Source organism: Rhopalosiphum padi, chromosome 4 (genome assembly GCF_020882245.1).
Source record: "Rhopalosiphum padi isolate XX-2018 chromosome 4, ASM2088224v1, whole genome shotgun sequence".
NCBI lineage: Eukaryota > Metazoa > Arthropoda > Insecta > Hemiptera > Aphididae > Rhopalosiphum > Rhopalosiphum padi.
Window position 1 is genome coordinate 43756299 of NC_083600.1, and position 23322 is coordinate 43779620.

The 23322-nt window shown below is 26.5% G+C and overlaps 1 protein-coding gene and 1 long non-coding RNA gene across 3 annotated transcripts in view; one reads left to right on the top strand and one right to left on the bottom strand.

Moving 5' to 3' along the window:
- The window catches only part of LOC132930685 (uncharacterized), a 110912-nt gene that overhangs the window by 58064 nt on the left and 29526 nt on the right, over window positions 1–23322 (top strand). The gene's annotated exons all lie outside the window — the stretch shown is intronic.
- Window positions 14693–23322, bottom strand: part of LOC132930683 (protein amalgam-like) — a 305488-nt gene continuing 296858 nt past the window's right edge. For both annotated transcript variants that reach the window (XM_060996682.1, XM_060996683.1), the window contains one exon: window positions 14693–16223. In XM_060996682.1, coding sequence (XP_060852665.1) covers window positions 16069–16223 — 155 coding nt within the window. In that variant the 3' untranslated portion in view covers window positions 14693–16068. The remainder of the gene's footprint in view (window positions 16224–23322) is intronic.

Genomic DNA, 23322 nt, shown 5'->3' on the forward strand with positions numbered 1-23322 from the left:
TTGTATAAATAACATTCTGTTATTCATTTATTATCATCGAGAATCGACTCAGCGATAACTTGAATCTTGATAACTCAAAATTCTTCATATTATTTTGAATAAAAAAAAGTGAATTGCCATAACACCAACATTCAAAAAATCATAGTAAATCCAAAATGATTCAAGCATGTTTTAAAATGTCTTCATTCAAAAAGATATACTACTTTTAGTTTTTTCTGCAATTATTTTTTAAATTAATGATTCAAAACTGTATTTGTAGGATGTACTCAAATGATAAATTTTCAGTTTTGATAAATATAAAAAAAAATAAATTATCGGCACAAACATTCTTTGGATGATATGTGTTGAATTTTAACAAATAAAGGCTTATTATGTTTTAAATGTTTTTCTGAAAAAAAAAATATTATTATAGACCAATTTTGTTTATGCGAAAATATAATCAGTCACCCTTTTGCTTGCAGGGAATATGTAGGTTACATAAATGTTGAGAATTCTTCTGTTCAAATCATATTTATGAGATTTTTCTACAAATAAAATCAATGAATGAAGAAAAAGAAAAACATTAATCTTTATAATAGATGTATTTTATGTAAATTATTGGCAATATTAATTAATTTAATTTTTTTTAAGATTTTTAATATCTTAAAATTTTTAATAATAATTTTTTTTTCCCTTGAACTTAGAACTAATGAGTCACTACAGGGTATTTAAACTCACGGTAGCAATTTTGGTGTAGCATTCTTTTTCATAAGGATTTTATTTTAATCGATTTATAAACGATTTATTTATTTAATCGCGTGTCAACAATTAATTATTGTTAAATACTATTATGCTATATTAATAGCGGCTTAGTGTTCATCTATGTCGATATATGCTATGACAATAGTTAACACCATTCGATAAAATAATACAATTATAGTAATATTGTTATAAAAATAGTATTTATAATTAACCGATGGAACACTGTCGGCACTCGGCACCATTAAAATGTTAAGATTAAATTGGCGAAAACGATTGAATTATATTATTCATTAAATTTAAAATAAAATTATCAAGATTTCATTTAAATCAAAGTTATTTTTTACATTATACTTACTATATTTTCATCATTATTTTTCTAAAAAATAATGAGAAGATCTAAAATGGAACTTTTTTTTAATAAAATTATAACAGTTTTTTTTTTAATAAAAAGTATTCTTCCAAGGTAGAATTTATCCTAGCCTACACGCTACAGATTTTGTTGCAAAATTTCAAATTTTATTAAAACTAAAAAAATTACATCTTTAAATCAATCATGGTAAAGTAAAAGATATTTTTAAATCAATTAAGTAATCTATTTTAAGTAAACACAATTAACGGTGAAATTTTCATCCAAAAGTTTCATCGTTGTAAGAACTTTTAGTATAGGAAATTGGATCTAGTTATTACTTTTAAGCGGTAAATTAAAATCGATTTGCAGACAAGTTTACTTTGACAAAAAAAACCTGTTTAGCTTTCTCATCGTTGAAATTTAAACATGCTCATTTAATTTTTTAATACTTTAAATTTCAAATAACATTTATGTTTTGTATTTTTTTGGAAACCAATCACACGCATGTTGAGACATGGTAATACAGTCCAATCAGGTACAGCCATGGGTTTTTCAATATATATTATCCATATATCTATCCACTTCCGGGTCATGCAACTTAAATGGCCTGACCGTGCGCAGGGCCAATTTGTTGAAGTTCCCTAGCTGCCGTAGCAGATTTAAGTCTCTGCGGCTGAGTAAGGCCTGCACCGTCACGAAGTTAGTATTCACAATTCAACATCATGAGTTCAGAAAACTTTTAAGCCAATAAAACGATAAAGTTTTTATACCCCCTTCCACCGAGTTGTATATCTTATGGAAATTGAAAAGTTGTCTGCCGTCACCCCTACTTGTCTTATCAGTCACGTCCCTTAACGTCATCATAAATTAAATGTTGTACAGTGTACACTCGTATGCGTGCGGTGTATTATAATATTATATTATTATCGTAATGTGCATACTGCATATTATACTCGCAGTACCTTCTCATTCCACTAAAAAAAAAAAAATAAATAAATTTACATGAATAAAAACGAATTAAATATATTTAATACGTTAGCAAAATTACGTTTCATAGAATATATAAATCGCGTTTATTTATGTGGCTAAAAAATAATTCTTTATTATTGATCACACATTTTAATATAGCAATTTAAAGTTATATTACTTAACGTAATAAACTGATGTATTTTTTTTCATTTTTTATTATATGAGTGGCGATATTAATATTAGTGAATGGGTTAATGTAGTCGAATTGAATTTTGTTTCCAAAATTGTACAGTGAGAATATTATTTATAAATAACCATTTTGGATTATTGCTCAAAAATCAAAATTAAACGTTTTGAAACAAACAAAAATTAAAAGTAATGTAACTATATTTTTTCTCATTAAATTAACTCTAATCTTTATTCAGTTAAATAATGAATGATGGCTAATCTAATTCTAGGCTTGATGAATGCAATAAAATCGTTATGGTAACCATCACAGTGTCCGAAAAAAAGAAAGTGTTAGTAAAAGACAACTATAACTATGTGCACCTGTTTTACGTTACCTTTTTAATATGTTTTGAATTTTTCTGCGTGCGCATAAGATATGTAATTTTAAATTTAAAATAAAATTATGTTAATTATAATGTTTAATTAATAAAACGAGAGAAAAAGAAAAAAGGGAATGAATAATAATAATTCATAAGATTTTCATTATCCAACTAATATTACAAATTATAATTTACAATATCTAAATTATTTCCTATACTTTTATGTTTAAATAAAAAAGGATATTAATCCTGTTAATCCATAAATAATTATAAGCAAATGTTTAATGGCGTTGATAAAATTAATACAACGTACATTCATAGCAATCATATATTTTATAATACAGTTTGAATACGTATAATAAGAAATTAAAAACTTCTTTACTTTTCGTTAAATTATATGTTATGGGTCCACTTAAAATTAAAAAAAAAAAAAAGTAATGCAAAAATAACTATTGTAAGTCTTTGACAGAGACATACTCTGAGTTGGCATTTTGTGTGGTGTGATTAATAAAACGCTTAGGATAGCAAAAATAATAAACGACTATAAGACAATCGAAGCGAGTTATAAACAATATTTTGGTACAGTCTCTGTACATTTGATAATAATAGAATTATAACGAATGGGTGGATCTTCGTTGGACTAACGACAACATTCCTAAGATTAGTTTTAGTAACTAATTAAAGAATATTTTTACTGTGATATAAGTTTAGCTGTTGTTTTTGATTTAGCCGTTTTAGTATAGCTTACACACCTGTTCAATTTTATTTCTAGTCGAATACAACCTCTTATATTACATAATGATTATTTACTATAACAGTATTGTTGTTTGGTATATATGGTTTTTATAATCGTCAGGCAATCTTAGTAATTTATTATTTTTTGTATTTGTATGCCAAACACTGTAAAAATTGATTTATAGTGATATCTGCTAAACCCGGTGTAATATTACAGTTAAAAATACAATTTTATATAATTGAATAAGCACCTATACGACAATATGGGTAAATTAATAAATGATATAAAATATACTTGAGTTTTCGCGGAAATAAAATATTATCATGTATACAATTAAAAAACAATTTTTTTAGTATCATATTATTATTTGCTATTAAATCTAAAATAGAATCAGCGCAGTAACCAATAAATTACTTATTAGCTTAATAATAATTCAACTTCATACTGTCTAAAGTCTATGTTCCATAAACGTATAATGACTTATTTTATAAGTTTCCAATCATGTTTCGAATCCATTTTATTTTCATTATATAATTATAAACCTATTACAGGTTATGTAATATAATAATAAATATTAAAAAACAGTTTTATATTAATAGGTATTTAATAAATTAAATAATATTTACGATTTTTTACCTTTTTTTTATCATAATTTTTCAGGTAATATCCTAAGTTCTGTATTTCTTTAAATTATTTTTTTCTTTGTAAAAATGTATCAACAAATGAAAAATCTTGTGCCACACTCTGTAACAATAGATTTAATATTATCGTTTTCTATATAAAAAAAATCAAACATCGAACGTATTGCTATAAACAATTGTAACAATACTAAATAATCTATCACGTAAAAAATCTTTGATTATGTTGTTTTTAACAACGAGGATTGCATTACGTTTCAAAGTGACTATACGGAAATTGTTTTTTAAAGCTAACATAAAAGATTTTTAAGCTGCTCAATTCTCTGAAATCCGTTACTGTATTTAAAATCAAAATAATTTATCATAACGTTATTTTATGCTATTAGACATACATTATGATATATTCGATTTTTATAAAAATATACAAATAATTGTATTTTTAATATCAACCAGTTAAAATCTAGAAACTTATAAAAACATAAAACACGTAAAGGTAACTCGTTCGAACTTAATTCAGCGAATAGTAATAGGATCTAATGATGACAATAATTATTTATCAAATGAAAATGTTTCGTTACACAAGAAAAATTTAAACAATTTTGGGAATTTTTAAAGAAAGAGCTCTTTATTAATTATTTAGGTATTTAAAAAAAGTTAAACAATTTAATAATTTGTATAGATACTGTGTGATCTAAATGTAGAGTATAATCATATTGTATTTCAATAAATTGTGCATAGCATGTCTATTAATATGAAGTTGAACATCAAAGTATTAAATATTTCAATGTTTTTTTTTTTTTTTTTATTATTCATATTAAAAAAGGTTTTATTTTATAATGTTAGTTAGTTTATAAAATTGAGAGTTACCTATTGTAGTAAATTGGATATACGCGATCTCGTTAAACGATTATATTTCATTCGAATGTCTATCAAATATTTTAAATATTGTATTACGTATATTTCGTTTTACTGTTAATAAGCGCAGAGGGCATTAGCATTATTGCGCACTCCGATTTTTCTGTGGAATATACATTTATATTTATGTATACAATATATAAAATATACAATAATAGTTTTTTTAGTAGGTCAAAAGTTCTACTTGATTTGAAAAGGTATTTCCGGGGGAATAAAATTTATCCCTGGAATAATAAATGTAAGAGTGGCCACAGGGTGTTTAATATTGTTGTACGACGTGTACGCGTTGTATCACATTTAGAATTAGCGAAAACCGTATAATCTACGGAACCCTAAAATAATTTGTATTAACGTCACAAAGGGTCTGCAACTTTATTTGTTTATGTTTTATTACCTATTACGGTCTGATTTCGTTACGACTTGAACTCAAAAGAGCCCATAAATGATGCAACGATGTTGAATAAAACACACGTTCTTCATAACGGGCACCCTTGGTTTATACTTGCTTTTATATCATTCGGCTCAAAAGTCACTTTTTTTTTAACCCGTTAATGTCGATTACCCATTAAAATTTAAGAGCATTAAAACACTCTGTTTTTGTGATTTCAGTCTAGATATCTATTGGACACAATCTTGATGCTAACAACGATGCATCATAAAACAACTCGTTTAAAATTATTTAACGTTTTCATGTGGTATATGTTTCATTATTTTTTTCTCATTTTCAATTAGTCAAATTGTATCATTTAAACCGTCGACGACGTGAAACCTTACGATTAATGATTAATATATATTTATATTTATTTATGTTATCTACCCGACTATGTCCCCGTTCTGTAAATTATTTTATAAAACACAATATTTTGTTTTCAATTGTTTGCACTAAACCTTGGTTTAAAACTGATACAATTAGTAGAAAATATATAAAAAATGTTTTAAGATTTTTTTCTGGTTTCATTGATCTGTTGGGTTGACCATAATTGATTATATCTCTGACTAATACGTATCATACTATATTATTGTCCATACGTAAGAATATTATATAGTATATTTTATGTGAATCTGTAACTTTTTCTTTACCAAAGAATAATAACCATGTGACTGATTTGTAACTGTATTGTGCACTTGTGCGGGTATTTATATATTACTCCTTTTGTGATTTAATCATAAGTATAAACCTAATATGAGACCTTATTGTTTTGTGTTTACATATTAAATTATAGTTCACTAGACAGATGAAATATTTAAAATCTTCACGATGTCTTTTTTCCCGCTGTCGATAAATGTCTAAACTTTGATGTTTAATAAATATTTAAACAGTAAATCTCGCACAAAGAGGTTCTTTTATGATATTTTAGGACTATTATTTTACATCAATTTACATAGTTTGTTACCAACAGTGTCTTTATTTTACTAATTTAATCAATAATAGAGTACTTATATTATTATAATAGTATGTATACAGTTTATGCTTGCTACCAGGAAATTGAAAGTTAAATTGAAAATTATCATATTGTTAAAACAGAGTCCATAATTTTCAATCGATAATATGAATACTACGTATATTATACCTGTATGAAAATATCACTCAAACGAACAACTTTTGTTAGGTATGGTAAGCAACAAATCGAGTAAGATGGATTGGTAAAGTTTAGTCCGTGTCAAGGAAAATCAATAAGTATTCTATTCGGAATGACCATATCGTACTGTATAAAATATAAATATACGAATAGAGCAAATATATGTTTGCAATTACTTAATTTTATTGTTTGATCAAAAATCTAGTCTATACCAAGATGTATTTCATTATAATCCATTAACAGTAATATTTATAAAATAGTATTTGTTATAGTTACTTAAGAATATTATATCAAAGTTTCGTATATTTATAGTGTATACATATATAATTAGGAATTTATTTATTATAAAGTGTTAAACAATTTAAAACTCAAGTTTTTTAATTTTATTAAAAATATATTTTGATTGAGTTTTGGAATAAAGATTAATAAAACTTATAAGTAATATATATAATTTATAAAAATTTTAAATAGATATATTTGTTTTTTTTTTTTTTAATTTTCCAATTTTAAATATTCTGATTTTAATGAATTAGTATTCATAAATTATTTAAAATGTATAAAAATTTAACTGGTTTTAAAATACTTTATTATTATTATTCATTACTTCAGGAGAATTCATTTTTTTTTTCAGTAAATATTTTACTAACTTTTATGGTATATTATTAGTATAATATATAGTTAGTATTAGTATAATGGTATACATATTTAATTGATTTAAGGGCGTATAATTATTATCAGGCCGGTTTATTATTGAACCCCTAACCCCTCCCCCCTATATAGGCCACTGGCCAGCATATAAATGTCATTGAAATCTTTAAAAAAAAAAAATTAATATGAAAGATATGAGACATATGAAGATTGTCATCAATGATAGTGGGAATACAATGCTTTTAGCAGGAAAATTCTCATGATATTTATAACATTTTGGTATACTATAATAGGGCATATTATGCATTTTAAATTTTACATTTTTATGAACACATTTTCTTTTTGCATAATAGTTAAATAAAATGCAATAATATTCTAAAAAATGTGTCCACATTCTCTAATAAGTTAAAATCTCTAAACATGCAAATATGTGAAGAAAAACAATTCTGGAATTAGATTCTTCATAATGTGCTAAATAAGGTTATTATTATTAAACTGTTATTTATTGAATTATAAAAAACATGCAAATGCTATAATTATAGGTCTCTGAATCTATCTAGTATTGACATGAACTTCTAATGAATTATTTGTGAAAAATTAATTTAATTATAAAAACAGGCCATGGGAAATTAACTATTCACCGAACGGTGAATAGTCGAGAATATTCACACTTTTTGACATTCATGACGCTATATTTACGTCTACGTATTATGCTTCAATATAAAATATTATATTATTTATAATAATATGAAATATTGACTGGCTTGTGCGGTCATATATTATTATTACACGTACATAATATATATACTAAATTGTCTTCCACGCAGAATCTCTTTCAAAATGTATGCATTTATGTTATAGCTAGCTGCAATACTTACATATCGCGCAGAGCGATTTACTAGGTATGTTTATCCTCATTTTATCCTGGAGGCTGGAACTGTACTTTTAATTCAATTTGAATTTTTGAAATTTAATATAAATATAGTAGGTATGCTTAAAGATTACATATTTTTAATACAAAATATATTTGTATGCTAATTAAAATAAGAGCCGCGTGGTGATATAAACATAATTTTCAAACGAGGACCTCTTTTTATTGTAAATATATCGTATTTAAGAATACAATATAAATATATTATAAACTTTAGAACACTAAAAATTAGAATTTTTATGAATTAATAATAATACTCATTTAGGGATTAAGGATTTAATAGGTGAGAGAATGTTCAAGAAATTATCGTGTAGATAATTGACTCACTCTCTTTCTGTTTAGCCAACCCATTGGTTGCAGAATATGTACAGACGGTGGCGCTGTTGCTTAGCCAAATTTCAAACGTTCTTAATATTTCACCTATACAAATAATTATTCACTACTATGGACAGTGGCGCCTAATTCATATGCCATGCGAAGCGATCGCTTTACTTCTTAAATGGGTTAATCATAGATATATTGGGTGGTTGAAACAACAATTTTAGATTTCGCTTCATAAAAAAGTCTGATGTCACTGACTATGACTATATAATACAGTAAATTCCCGTTACAACGAATACCAATACAATGAAAAATCTTGTTATAACGAAAGTCATGGAAGTCCTCTGCCCAAAAGCAGGGCTTATAAAGAGCTTATTTGAATTTTCGTTACAACGAAATTTCCGTTATAACGAAAAAAAATCCGGTCCCCTGGAGTTCGTTGTAACGGAATTTTATTGTATATTATTATATACGATCCATTCGCAAAATATATCTTAGGGTTTTTTTTTATATATTATACGAGTATTTACGGCCTAAACGTATGTTATAATTATAATAATAATAATAATATTTCCGATGACATTTACATAGGCAATATAATATTATTATTATTTACCATCATCATTTTTGTGGTAGATTTTTACACTTATAATACCATTCGGGTTTCTGAGTCCAAAACTTTTATTGTATTTTGTGTAATCATCATATTATGTTTTTATATAATAAAAAAAATATCATATGTGTATATAATAATAATATAATACATGTTTTCCAGTTAATACGTGTTGTATATAATAATTAATAATATTGCATCACGAGTAGGGTATTGACCTGAAATAACGTTTGGGCTGATTTCGATAATTTTCTGCTGATTTATATTACCTATACTTTTTCAGATCGATATAAATTATAAAGCGTGATGTTTGTAAAGCACATATTATTATTTATTATACCTAAACCTACTTGTAAAGGTTTGACCAGTTGTACTATTATGAAATAGTGTAAATATTTTGGTGCTATAAGTTTGTCTTCGTTATATTATAAATATTCATTCTTAACAAATTGGTAATTAGATATTACCTTAAAAGAGATTAGTAGTATGCAGAAAACACACGCATATTTATTTTATTAAAATCGCATAACCAATGCGTCGTGTTAAAACATAAATATTATAATATAATATATTGTTTATTATTTTGTAGTGGTATTATATTTAATATGCACAGTACCTTATATAATTTTAAATATATGTAAAATCTGTACTCGAGTTCATCTAATTTATCAATTTTTATCGTGAAATAAGACGATACTGTAATAATTTTTTTTTTGGCTATAGTTCTAAACCTTTTATTATAATATATGTGTGTATAGCATAGTATAGCATACTGTATAGTATGATTTTATAGATTTTTCTTAGTAGTATAGTTTAAGTTATGAGTGGAGTGAAAAGATGTGTAGCTACTAACCATTTGTTTATGTTTATATTTATGTTTTTCATCCAATCCTCAAGTATTTTGTGACTTTTAATAGCTCGGCGTGCTCTCTTGATTAGTTTTTGTGTATGATTGTAACGCAGTTCATTGTAAATAATTCGTATGCCGATAATGTTAACGTCGTGGTATCAATTTATTGGTAATCTCATTTGTTTTGTTTTCACCAAATATCTTAATATTAAACATTATTATTAGAGGGATTCGATACCAACCGTTATTAATGAGTTAAATATAGGCGACTTTCTATGTGTGTGTGTAAAATAATTAGTGTAGCTCTCCCGCATGTTAATAACACACAACACGAATTTTAAATATATTATTTATTTAGTTTATTCAAAATTATTGATTATAAATTACTTACAATTTAATATTAATTTTTAACTTCAATATTATTAAAATTTTAAAACCTAATTTTTAAAAGTTTAAGAGGTCAGTTTAAAAAAAGTAGAAAAATTGTTTTTTTAATAATATTTTTTTGAAGATTTGAGTATATTTTCAGAATTTTTATCCCTTGGTTTGGGTTATTGGTATATTTGATATAAAATAAGTCTATTTTTATAGAAAGACATATGGCATCGAATCACCAACACAACAGATTTCTGATATTTCATGTATCAACAATTATTATTAGGGATGTATGGGCATTATTATACATTTTTATCTGAAAATAAAATACGTAAACTACAACAATGAGTTAACAAAAACTTCATTACGCGTTTTTGTACAACTAATATTAGCTACTGCCAAATGTACTCATTTTCACGATGACATAATAATATGCTGCGCATGGCTTTGAATGATATTAAATGTATTATTGAAGATATTATCATAGTTTGTTGATTTTATTTTTTTATATAGTTTTTATGGTGCAGTAGGTAAAAACGTGACTAAAATTTTAAATGAAACGACTTGTCGTTAAATGTCTATAAATTAAATGGACGTGACGATTATTGTACAGATAGCTTCTGAATTACATTAAATTAATAGTTGTTGCAATGTATCTAATTACTTTATGTTTATAATTCTCGCATTATAAAGTTTTCGAAAAACAATTAACTTTTTTTAATCGATATATTTGTATTCGACAGTGTTTTGTTATGCTGCACACCCCAGTCATCTAATTTTTAAATGATTATGGTTTCAAAAAAATGTATATATTTCGTTTTCTAATAAAGAAAACAGTTTTTGTTATAATTAGAAAAAAAAACCACTTCAATAAAAATCATATTTATTTGCAAGAATATATTATAGCGTAATTAATAATTCAGTATTATAATCAAATCGAAATTAATTTAACCCGTCGTCGGTGTTGCTATGAGCATTTCGCTTACACAATAAAATTGCCATTTTAAGAACCACTGGTTTAAATATTGGATTTTGACAATATTATATAAATATTTCCTAGAGTTATTTACGGAAATGGTTACGGAAAAATATTAAAAGTTATAAATAAACTTACAAAGTTATCGTGGTCCAATGTTGCCGTATATACGTAATAATTCCGTGATATTAGCGTTGTACTCGCCCGTCACTGATCGCCTTACCGTATATTTTATAATTATACTGTTTTTATTTTCGGTTTATTATCTTGTTATTTTATTATTATCTATTATTATACTATAGCAGTCTAATATTGACATTTGTCAGTAGCATAGTATATTAATTGTACGCTCACACGTGTATTTTAATAGGTGAGCGAGCGAAACGCTAACACGACACTGACGGTGTAAAAATATTAGCGACACCAACGACGGGTTAAACACAATGAAGTGTGTCCCGACTTTCGTGTCTACACTGGTTTCAACGATATACATATCGTATGGCTTTAATATTATCACTGTGCACCATAGTTTGTTTATTTTTTTTTTATTAATCGGCTTCAGCGCATCTTTGACAGATACAGTAAAATCTCGTTACAACGAACTCCAGGGGACCGAATTTTTTCTCGTTATAACGAAAATTCGGATGAACTCTTTATAAGCCCTTTTCGGCTTTTCGGCAGTGGACTTCCATGACTTTCGTTATAACGGGATTTTTCGTTGTATTGGTATTCGTTGTGACGGGAATTTACTGCATTATAGACATTGTATGGTATCATGGGTAACATTAAATACAGTGGTTGACGTGGTATGATTTGCGAGTAACGAGTGGTCGTTAGCAAAATACGTCTTACACACAGTGTTGCCGAGTCGCCTATAGAATAATTCCTATTATGTAAGAAAGTAGAAGTAAAAACGTACTTTTTATTTTGAACGTACCTGTAATACCTTTGATTAATTTATTGGTAGTTCCTTAAATATTGTTATCTAAATGAAAAATTGATTCTTATATAAAACTTTGAATATCATAGACCATATGGGTGTAAGGGATAAACTATTCCGTTGAGAACTGTAATCGCCACATTAAACTTAACGTCAGGAAGATGCTTATTTTACAGTTACTCAATGACTCTTTCGTTTTAAATTAGTGAATTCTCAGAGAATATCATGTTTATCGTTAAGAATAATATTTATTTACCCTTGCGTTTCATTTTTCTCTGATATTACAGATAACGTGACAATAATATGAAAAAAAACTTAGGTGTATAATATTAAATTAATAAACTATTAATTATTTTTTGTCATAATCGTACGAATACGATTTAACTCAAGATGTATTACATATTTACATAGCCAATAAAAATTGTAAGAAACAAAATATATTAATGACAAAAATAAATGTAAGTACTTGCACAAATAAAAAAACGAAAATTTATTTGTTATTGAATTTTACAAGCTATTAAAATTATCATTTTTTATGCATGATTATCATGGTTTGTTATTTTTACTTAATAGTTCCTATCAATTATTATTTTTTCCCTAAAATACTTTCTTAATTCTTACATAATATCTTAGCTTTTGATTTCATACTTGCAGAATTCTGTTTTAAGTTTTGGATATTAAGTTATAACAAAATGCAATCTGGATTAGATCAACAAAAATGTCAAATATACCTTATGTAAATAAAAATAAATAACAAAACTGTACATGAAGGTTTAACTGAATTGTTTAAATTCTTACTTTAAACATAATTTTTATAGTGAAATTGATTTACAAATACATTTAAAAGTTTATTTATTTATTTATTTTTTTATAATGATTAAAATTTAATTTTAATAAAATGAATTAATGAATTAATTACTTTTTAAGCTATAACTTATAAATATTAATATATAGTATTAGTTAATTAAAGAGCGAGGCACTTTTTATTAGTTTTCTAAAAAAGAATAATAATTCATATTGATATAGGTAGAAACTTAGTTTATTATAACATTACATTTTTATCACTTTGTTTTTTCATTCTTAAAATTATAAATTTAAATATCCGTTTAATAAGTACACCTGAAAAAGTTACTGCCATCTTATTTACGTGTAATTTATGTTTGTTTTTCTACGCTTAAACAAAAATATTAAACATCTTTTAATTTAAATAATAACAAAGCATAAAACTATAATTATTATAGTAAAAATAACGAAATATTATTATAAAACGTATATTCACGTATTTATTGGAATATACGGTTTGCTTTTACTTAACTTACTTCAATACTTAACTACAACAAGAAAAATGTATTCCATCCTATAGCCATATTTATTGAGTGAAAATCACGTTACTTGTAAATTCAAGTTTATAGTATTACACCAATGCTATAACTACATATACTCATACTTGTAGTACGTGGTGTGTGTCCTACCAAAGGAATTCACTGACTTACTGTGTATACTTCTCGTCCTTATCTCCCTACCCCCAGTATCTATCTTTTATGACCTTTATAATATATTTATAGTGCTTTGCGAAAATTCTCTCTAGGCATATTTTAGATATTTCTTTTATCGTGTGTTTCTATAATTTATATACATATATACATTATACACATGATTCGTTTTTTTTTTTTTTGAGAATATTATTCATAATTTCTGTTGTAGAACCGTGTCTTTATAGGTACCTATAATATATCGTTTTTTACTAAATTTGATATTATCAATCTTCATCATAAACTATCAACTACAATACTTAGTATTAATATTGTATGGTATTATATATACGTATAATTAATTCTAAGTATAAAAAATGTAAAATCGTAAAGAAAAAAATAATGGCTCTATAAAAAATGTATTCTGAGCCATAATTTATATACTATTTTATGTGAGTTTTTGTTATCTATCCTTAATCTTTAAATAAGAAATGAGTAGTTTATATTCAAGATTTTGCAACTATAATTTAATGCAACATAAATAACCACAAGAATGAATTGTTTAAATTTTAATGATTTTCATTAGCGTTTTATTACTAACTCTGTTTTGGATATTATTTTTAATACAAATTTTACAAACACTGTTAAGGTTTATTCTACTTTAATCAGGTGTTCTATTGTCTAAATGTAAACAAATATACCAATGTTTAAATATTTTTTAACTTGGTTATGATTTTATGAATTCAACAAATTAAATTTCAGTGGTATAATATTATTCTTGTTATGTACCTAATTATTCGCGGTATGTTCAGTGGCAAGGCTTTTGCGTAATATTTTAGAAGCAAAATAATATTATTTTGTAAACCATTTAAAAATCAATTATGTTAAATGTAATTAATTCTACGGTAGTATGCCAGACAAATTCAATTGTATAAAACGCTGAATTCTGTATTTAAGTGGTTGGCGGTCACGACGACATAAATAATAAACAATCCATTTTCGTATTTAAATATAGTACGATGTGGTGGACACAAGTTCTGGATAAAGTTTTCCAAGAGGATTTTATTAATAAATACTTCTATTGTATATGTAATTTTTAATTATACGTTTATTACATTGAATTATTATTTGATCAAGACAAAAACAAAAACATAACATACTGATTGTGATTACTGATATTATTTCTTATGTACAGAATGGTGATGATAATATTATTTATTATTATTTTATTATAATATTATATATACACGTTACAACGACACTATATATTGGTCGGAAGTGGTCGACACAACAGAAACGATAAATATATTTAACACTAACATTATATTAATAATTATTCAAATTTTAATGATCTAAATGAAACTTCCGACACCACATAAACGGTTGGCTTTAAATAAAAAACATAACGAAATCGATAATAATACACAAGTATATAATATCGTAAATATAATAATATAGTATCCGGCACTGTACACAATAATGAGAAAACGAACAGCTATAATATAGGAAACATTTATACACAGGTCACAGACGCAAAACAAAACTATACAACATCAATGGATTGGTAATAATAATCATAATAATAATTCTGATATTACAGCTTACAATAATAATATTGTATACGACAGAAACACGTATAGATCATAAATCATAATAATATACATTATTTTCGTACGAGTGAGAAATTCAAGCGGCAAGGAACGATACGGAAAACAAACATCGATAGGTATAAATATTTACAAGCACGTATTTTTTTTTCCGTTATCTTATGTTATAATAGTTGCATTAGTAATAATATATTATGATGATAATAATTTATAATGTGTGTTTTATAAAAAAAAAAAAATAAAAGTATTTTTGACATGGCAAAAACCACTGTCGTGAAAAACGCGACCACCCGCCCGAATCGCATCTTATGTCTACAACGGTAACGATAGTAATAATAATAATACGCGTGTAATATATATTTTATCATTATCTCTCTCTCTCTCTCTATCACTCTGTCTCTGTCTCTCGTTTAACGCATCATTTAAACTGTCGACACGCCAACGTTAAACAGTCGAATACCACGTGGCACACCACAATGATATATCTTCGGTAAACCTACGCAATAATATTAATAATAATAATAACAGTAATAGTAATATTATTGTGTAGAAAAAAAAAACGAAAACCAAGAAATTCACTCGACGCGCACAGTATAATTTAATATAATAATATATATTATTATTAATAACATTAATGGTAATCTACCTACGTACAATATTATATAATACGTCTTGCGATGGTGGCGGCGACGGAGACACGCGCTTTTTTTCTTTTTACAACGATCATCGTAATATTATTATCATATAATTCATAGATTTATACATATTTAAATAATATTGTCGCGTAAACATGCGCGTAAAGTGTAGTTGTATAATATTATTATTAATAATGATTTCGGTCGTGTGTGCGCGTAGCCGTTCATCTGGCCAGTTTGACGACGCGAGACGGCACGTACACGTCGGTGACCAACAGCACCTGAATGGAATGGCACACGAACAACAGGAAAATTGGCAGCAGCCTGGTCACGGCGCTGTTGCTGCTGTTGCCGTGTTGCATGGCCGCCGGGTGTTCACCTGTCAAAGTCGGTATTTTCGTTATCATATTATTATAATTGTTATCGCGGCCCGGGTTTGCGAGCGAAAGAAAATCAATTTAAAGATATGCAAATATTTTTACAAGGAAAATTATAATAATATATATATATATATATATATATCATATTTTTATATTATTATTGACTGCTGTGTAACGAAAAAAAAAATGTAATTGACACGTGATTAAAATATTTTAGCAATTATAAATTTAGTATGGTTTTAATATTATTATGTAATACTCTACGTGTACATAACGAGACATTATATTTTGACCTTAAAATAAGTACCGGTAGGTATAATGTAAAAAGGGGGTTTTATATTTTCAAATTTAAAACTCCAGTGGTTGTCACGGAATACGCCCTTATAATTTTAAAAACTACATAATGTAACTATTTTCTCAAATGTTCATGCGATATAAAATTATAACATTGCAATATATTATGCAAATATTTATGTTATTTTGCAGAAATATGCAAAAGTATATGCAATAAATAGATTATATTACCATTAGAATCGAAACATAATATACATTTTACGAGAATTGTTCTAATTCAAATATATAAAACAAATTCAAATTTATAAAACAAATTCATATTTACATTATACGAGTAAATCCAAGTCATTATTGTGGTTATTATTACACTCACCATTGTCGCGGCGTAATATACCTATGTAGCATTGTAGCTATACCAGATTTCATGTTCTAAAAATTATGTGTTTACTACATGGACTTTAATTTCACGGTACGCGTTCGAATATATGGTGTATATTAATACAATATCAAAGATCGACCTATAATAACCCAACATAAAATATGAACTTTTGATTTTTTTTTTCTGAAGTATAAATAGTCAAAGTCAAGAGAAATTGTTAAAACATTGGCAGTTAAGATAGAAATTGTTGAAAACATCACTATGCATAAAAAATAATATTTGTTCATAATATATAGGCAATATTATGTGTAATGTCCTATATATATTATTATACTACGATCTATACTCGAATTGAAAGCGGTAGCCGCAGACGGAAGGTTTGACGGTTTTTTATCTGCACGAATTTGTCCACCCCCTCGTTAATAACGTTGAAAAATCTAATTTTTGAAAACTTATTTTTAACTTTATAGTTTATTGGAAAAAAATTCATCTGTATTTTATAATTTACCGTTTATTTTATGTTATTTAAATTCCGTAATAACTCAACTATCAAAACTAATAGAATTCTCGAAAGTATCTTCTCCGCTGATAATACAGAGAAATCGTCTGAAATGGTGCTATTTTAGATATTAAAAAAAAAAGACAATGGCGAAGCTGCACGTTAGACGGCGCTATCCGATACTTTTATTGAATCTCCTGACGTTTGCTCCTTTGAAGCGTTCTTATTAATAATATAAGATTTGCCTATATACTACAAATATTCATGTATGTATTTAAAAAAACAATAAAATGTATCGAATACCGACAGTAAATAACCATTTTGATACAAGACGTAATTACATTTTTTATCAGGATTTCAGGCCGTATTTTATTAAACTACGGAAAAGTCATAAAAATAACGTATTTCAATTTAAAAGAATACTCCGTGTTCAATTTTAAGACTTCGTAGAGGTGAAGGTAATTAAAATATTTAATTGCTGCCCAATATGTGTTTTTATAGAAAGTAAAAAATACGTGGTTATTTTACGTATTATAAAACTAATATAAATCTCTATCACATTACACAGAGAATAAAAATTAAATGAATTTCAATAAAAAATTGAATATATTTTAATGTTTTTAAAAGTGGCGGGTCAATATAATTTTGCGTCTATGATATTAATTATTGATATTCAGATTTTTACTTATGTATATTTAGTTATTTACAAGTACTATATTGTTGGCATAGGTGTGGTGCTGTAAGTTCTAACTTGAGATTTTTTTATTAAATTCAAAAGTAGACCTAAATAAAATATATTAAGGGATGCATAAATCGTAAATCGAGTCCGCATGTAATGTATCGAGGCTGAACAAAAAGTATAGTATTGAAGGATAAAAACGTGAGTGAAATCGAAGATGAAGAAACTGATTCTGAAAATTCCTGTTCTATTTCTGTGACGGACAACGGTACTATAATAGACTAAGTATTGAGTGTATCTAAATGTTAAAAAACTCAATAAGTAAACATTTTTATTTTATTTTTATTTTTTTTAACCACAAAGTATGTGGATTGAATTGTATAACGGACCAAATAAACTGTCAAACTAAAATTTTGAGTATTAATATAATAAAGGTTTTAAGTGACGATGGAATTTTCCAATAATATTATATTGATAGAAACCATGTTTAATTTATTATCACAGCCTTAGTTTTCGTTCACTACAATCGCGATAAAATATTTTGTTAAACTATAAAAGTTATTAGTTTGCTAAACAAATTAACTTTGTTGTTGGATTTCTCTTGAATAGTTTTAAACTTAAAGCCTGTGTCTCCAGTGAAAAAAAATATTTAGTTGCCTTTTTATTATATTTTAGAAAATTATAAAAAATTATTATTGGTTAATTTTATTTTGATATAGGTGAGTGAATGACAAAAGTCGACACCATAAAATATCCCCGGGTTCTAATAATTTCCAGTCTGGTACTGATCGTATTAAAACTCATAAAGTACTTGTCTGAAATTCGTTTTTTATAAATCAGAATATCTTGAAAAATTAAATTAAATCTAAATGTAATAATTCAAAATAAAAAACTAATAAACAACAACAATAAAAAATAATAAAAATGATTTTTTTTTTCAAAAATATTGTTTCGTATCGAATTAAAATTATGGTAAAAAATGTTTAAGTTTTCAAAAGTGATGAATGTCTTTGACATTAAATGAATCACTTCGTGTTGAACTGAGATTTTTTATAAGACTAGAGACATTATTTTAGTAGGTACATATTTTGATAAACATTGACGTCATCATAGAACTCACGTATCATATATTATACACACAAACACAGAATAAAAATTAATTTTTTAATAACGATTGTGGTTTATATCGACGATAGAGCTCCACTTTATTTATTTTTGATGAGAATTGTAAATCGGTTCAACGAATGGAAATTTAGGTTACGACCGGTCTTTCGTCCATGTACCTAATTCGTTTTTGATCGACTTTGTAATTGGATACGAGTATTTGTATTTTGTATTTTTTTTTTTAATAATTAACCTCTGTAATGGAGTGCAATCGCAAATTACTTTGGCACGTGCAATACATTTCAATAAACGTGAATACTGAAGGATATATTTGCGCTAAGTGTATATAATTTTAGTCGTGCGTTAATGATACGATTATTTCAAACGTCTCCGCGAAAACTTTACTGTGGGTACCTTCATAATCGTTGTGCAGAATCAGATCACGTGTTCTCTTTCCCCTGCCACAAACCATACTGTGTATCGGCGAACGAGGTTTGCTAAAGGCGTTTAAGAAAATAATATCGCTAACCATATACGTAGTAATACCATTATTATCGTCGAATCCGTTCTATATACGCATGTCGTGTTGTATATAAAATATAAATAATATATAATAATATGTCCGTAGGTATTTCGTTTGGCGGTAACGCACGGTCGGTTGTAAAATATTTCTGTAAATTCACTCGCGTAGTTTTAAACTTTCGATAATTTATTGCGTGATATTATTATATGTATATAATAACACGATATAATGTATAGGCCGATGTACAAACGATCGAAACAATAGTGACGTTGTAATTTATTTTCAAGCGAAGTCCATGTAGTTACAATTATGTTTCGTTATATTATTTATACGGCGCGTATTGTTAAGTGCGTGACATTTCTCTGAGGGTTCGTTTCAAAATTGATTGTTACTAGTTTTTCATTGACGGCGCACGAACACATTTTGAAATGTATATTTCATTGTTTATTTGATGTCATACGCAATACTTTTGATCGGGTCTAGAAATTTAAATAACAAAGTAATTTTATCACATTATCTTATGTTTAGTACGTTGGTATCATCATGCGACATAGTCGTTTCTTATTTTATGCAGTGAAAAATAATTTAAAACGGTAAAGTTTTTATTTTATAATACTGGTTTTATTGCTGTAAATTGTATAGAAATATATATAGTTTATTTCAAAATATATTTTATAAGCTAATTGAGTTTCCTGGTACTCAAGAGGTTTTAATATTTGTTGTCTTAGGATTATTTGACAAAGAAAATAATACGGTTAGTGTACAAAACTCAATAAATCCAATTTTGTATACCATTTAATAAAACGTGTATTCGAATGAGAAAATATTTATCGATATTGTTGAGTTGACTTTAATAAAGGTAGTAAGACTAAGAGTTTTGAGCATCTTTCTTAAATAAATATAACCATTTAATATATTATGTTCATATTTGAAATTTCGATATTTGCTATGATAAACAAACGGTTTCGTAATATATAACTCGTATTGTGGCGCTGTGTTTTGTTATAAGAATTTGAAAATCACCATTAAATGGAAATGTTGCATCGTTGTAACCGAGGAATTTGTATAATTTTATTTTACCTCAAACTACTTGAATTGTTTTTTCTTACAAAATGATCTATTATGTATATAATCTGGAAGACGAACTGTAAAATATTGGTGTTTTTTCCGACTATTTCTGATGAAAACTCGATACTTGGATAATTGTTATTTTAACACGTTGATTATTTTTACGTCCAACATAACGATGTGATATGTTTAAAACCAGTCTTAAACGTATATTATTGGAACGAGTGTCGACCGAATGGGTCTGCGATCGGCAGACGTATTTCCACGCCCACGCACACACACGCATACACACTCAGCGCTCGATTATTGTATAGATGTATAATATAAAACGAATAATATCAAATCATTAAATTACATTATGAAAACATAAAGTTCTACCCACTTGAAACGTTCGTGCAAGAATATCAATTAAAATTCCACACGTTATCGATGTAATAATATGATTTATATTTCACAGTTACTAATAACATCACCGTCGTCAAAGGCAGGGAATATTAATTAAGCAATACTACCTAACCGTAATTTGCTGAGTCAAGTTTATAGCGACGTAATAATATATGTATCGATGTTGTTGTTTAATAGTTAAAAAATATCCGCAGTCAAACATTATTCTACCGGTATTAACTTACTACGGTTACTTCTAATAAATTATAATCGCGGTTAAATTTTATTATACGGTGCCGTACGCGTCGTTTCTATTCATAATAAAATACGTGTGTAACGCTAATGCAACGCATTTTGATATATATTACTCGAGTTTCAGTGGCGAATGAATAATACATTAATTGATCACGAAAACGGTACGGGTTTGCCATGAATTTTTATTGTAGAAATTTGTCACGCGTGCATACCGAACGCTTACACGTACACGCTTTATATTGGTTAAATAATAACATATTTCCATGGTGACGTGATTTATTCCGGATATCGGTTCCGATGTAGGTACTCTTGGTTAATGGAAGTCGGGTGACGTCGCGAAGGTATCATAATTATAATATCGCGTTATTGGAGTGCGTTGTACATGAAAGAAAAAAAAATACAATAACATCGGAATGATTAGGAGTCACCGGAAAACGAACGAGCGCATTGGTGTAGCCAAATTGCCTATCCAGAACGCCACGTTACCATAATAATTGTATTGTATTATTGAAATGCGCAGAAAAAAAACACGACTAACGAGATACCGGACAAATGGTCCCCGTGATATGTGGTACAAATTACGGTACGAAAAAAGGATAAATCAAATCGAAAGCGTCCACTGGGTATATATATATTCAACCACGGAATTAAGCATATTATTATTTTGTGTAAGATATTTTTTTTTTAAATTATTGAACCCTTTAATTGTTTAACACCTGTAGAGTAAATATTTGTTGAAATCATAAAGCTTTCATGATAAACATTGTCTAAATACAGATATGATGTTTAAACTGGTTATATATTATTATTTTGCATGAGTGTAATTAGACTCTGTGACAATGTCGGGGATTGGTAGTGGAGGGGGTGCTTACGTGAGATTAATCTGCTCAATTAAATTCTAAACTTCCTAAAAAAGTATCTTTTAGATATTTTACGGGTATTTTATTATTATAAAAATCGAAATAATCCATTTAAAGATATTTTTAAATTGGAATCCATTTTGGTTTATCACATGAAGTCAATAATTTCTTCTTTAGCCCAACCATTCTCGTTTACCAGAAATACATGAAAAACAATAAATATTTAAAAGCTATTTAATTAAAATTATTAAGTTAATTTCATTTTTTTTATTTATTCCTGTTATAAACATATTATACGTTAAATAATATTATTAATTGTCATTTATATGTTTAATGTACTTATTGTTTTTTGTTTAAAATCAGTTTAATATCTATGATTATATAATGGATCTCTGACAATGCAATACAGTTAAAGCTTTTAATATATTATATTATTATTATTTTATAATTTATAAAGACGTTATAATATAATAATCGATAATTGATTTTTAACGGGTACACGTACAGAAACTTGAAAATTTACAAAGATAATCATTGTTTTTTATTGAACAACCTCATGATATAGTATCTCTTATAATAAATCATGAGAGATTAAAGTATTAATTTATAGGCTGGAATGGAAACTAACTCATTTACGGCAAGATGAGCGTAATGTGTTTGAAATTTGTATTTAATAATAATAATAATTAAAATAAGAATAATAATAATAGTAATAACATAATAATTTCTTAAAATATAATCAAGGACTTTTCCCCTGCTTACTCTGCTAATCATATTCCCTAAATTTTTTTTTTAAATTATTATATTTGTAAAAACTAAAAATAAATTGTAATAATTATATGAGCAATCACTCATTACTGTCACTTTTATTTTATATTATTATTTAAGATTTAATATCGTAACTCGTGAGTACGTGACAAGCAGAAAACTTTTAGGCAATAACAACTAGATAAATGATATATTATATTATATTTTATGATATGAGATAAAAACAGTGTATTGCGTTTACGGATATCTTTGTTTTGAAAAGTCAGTTATAATTATTGAAAAAAG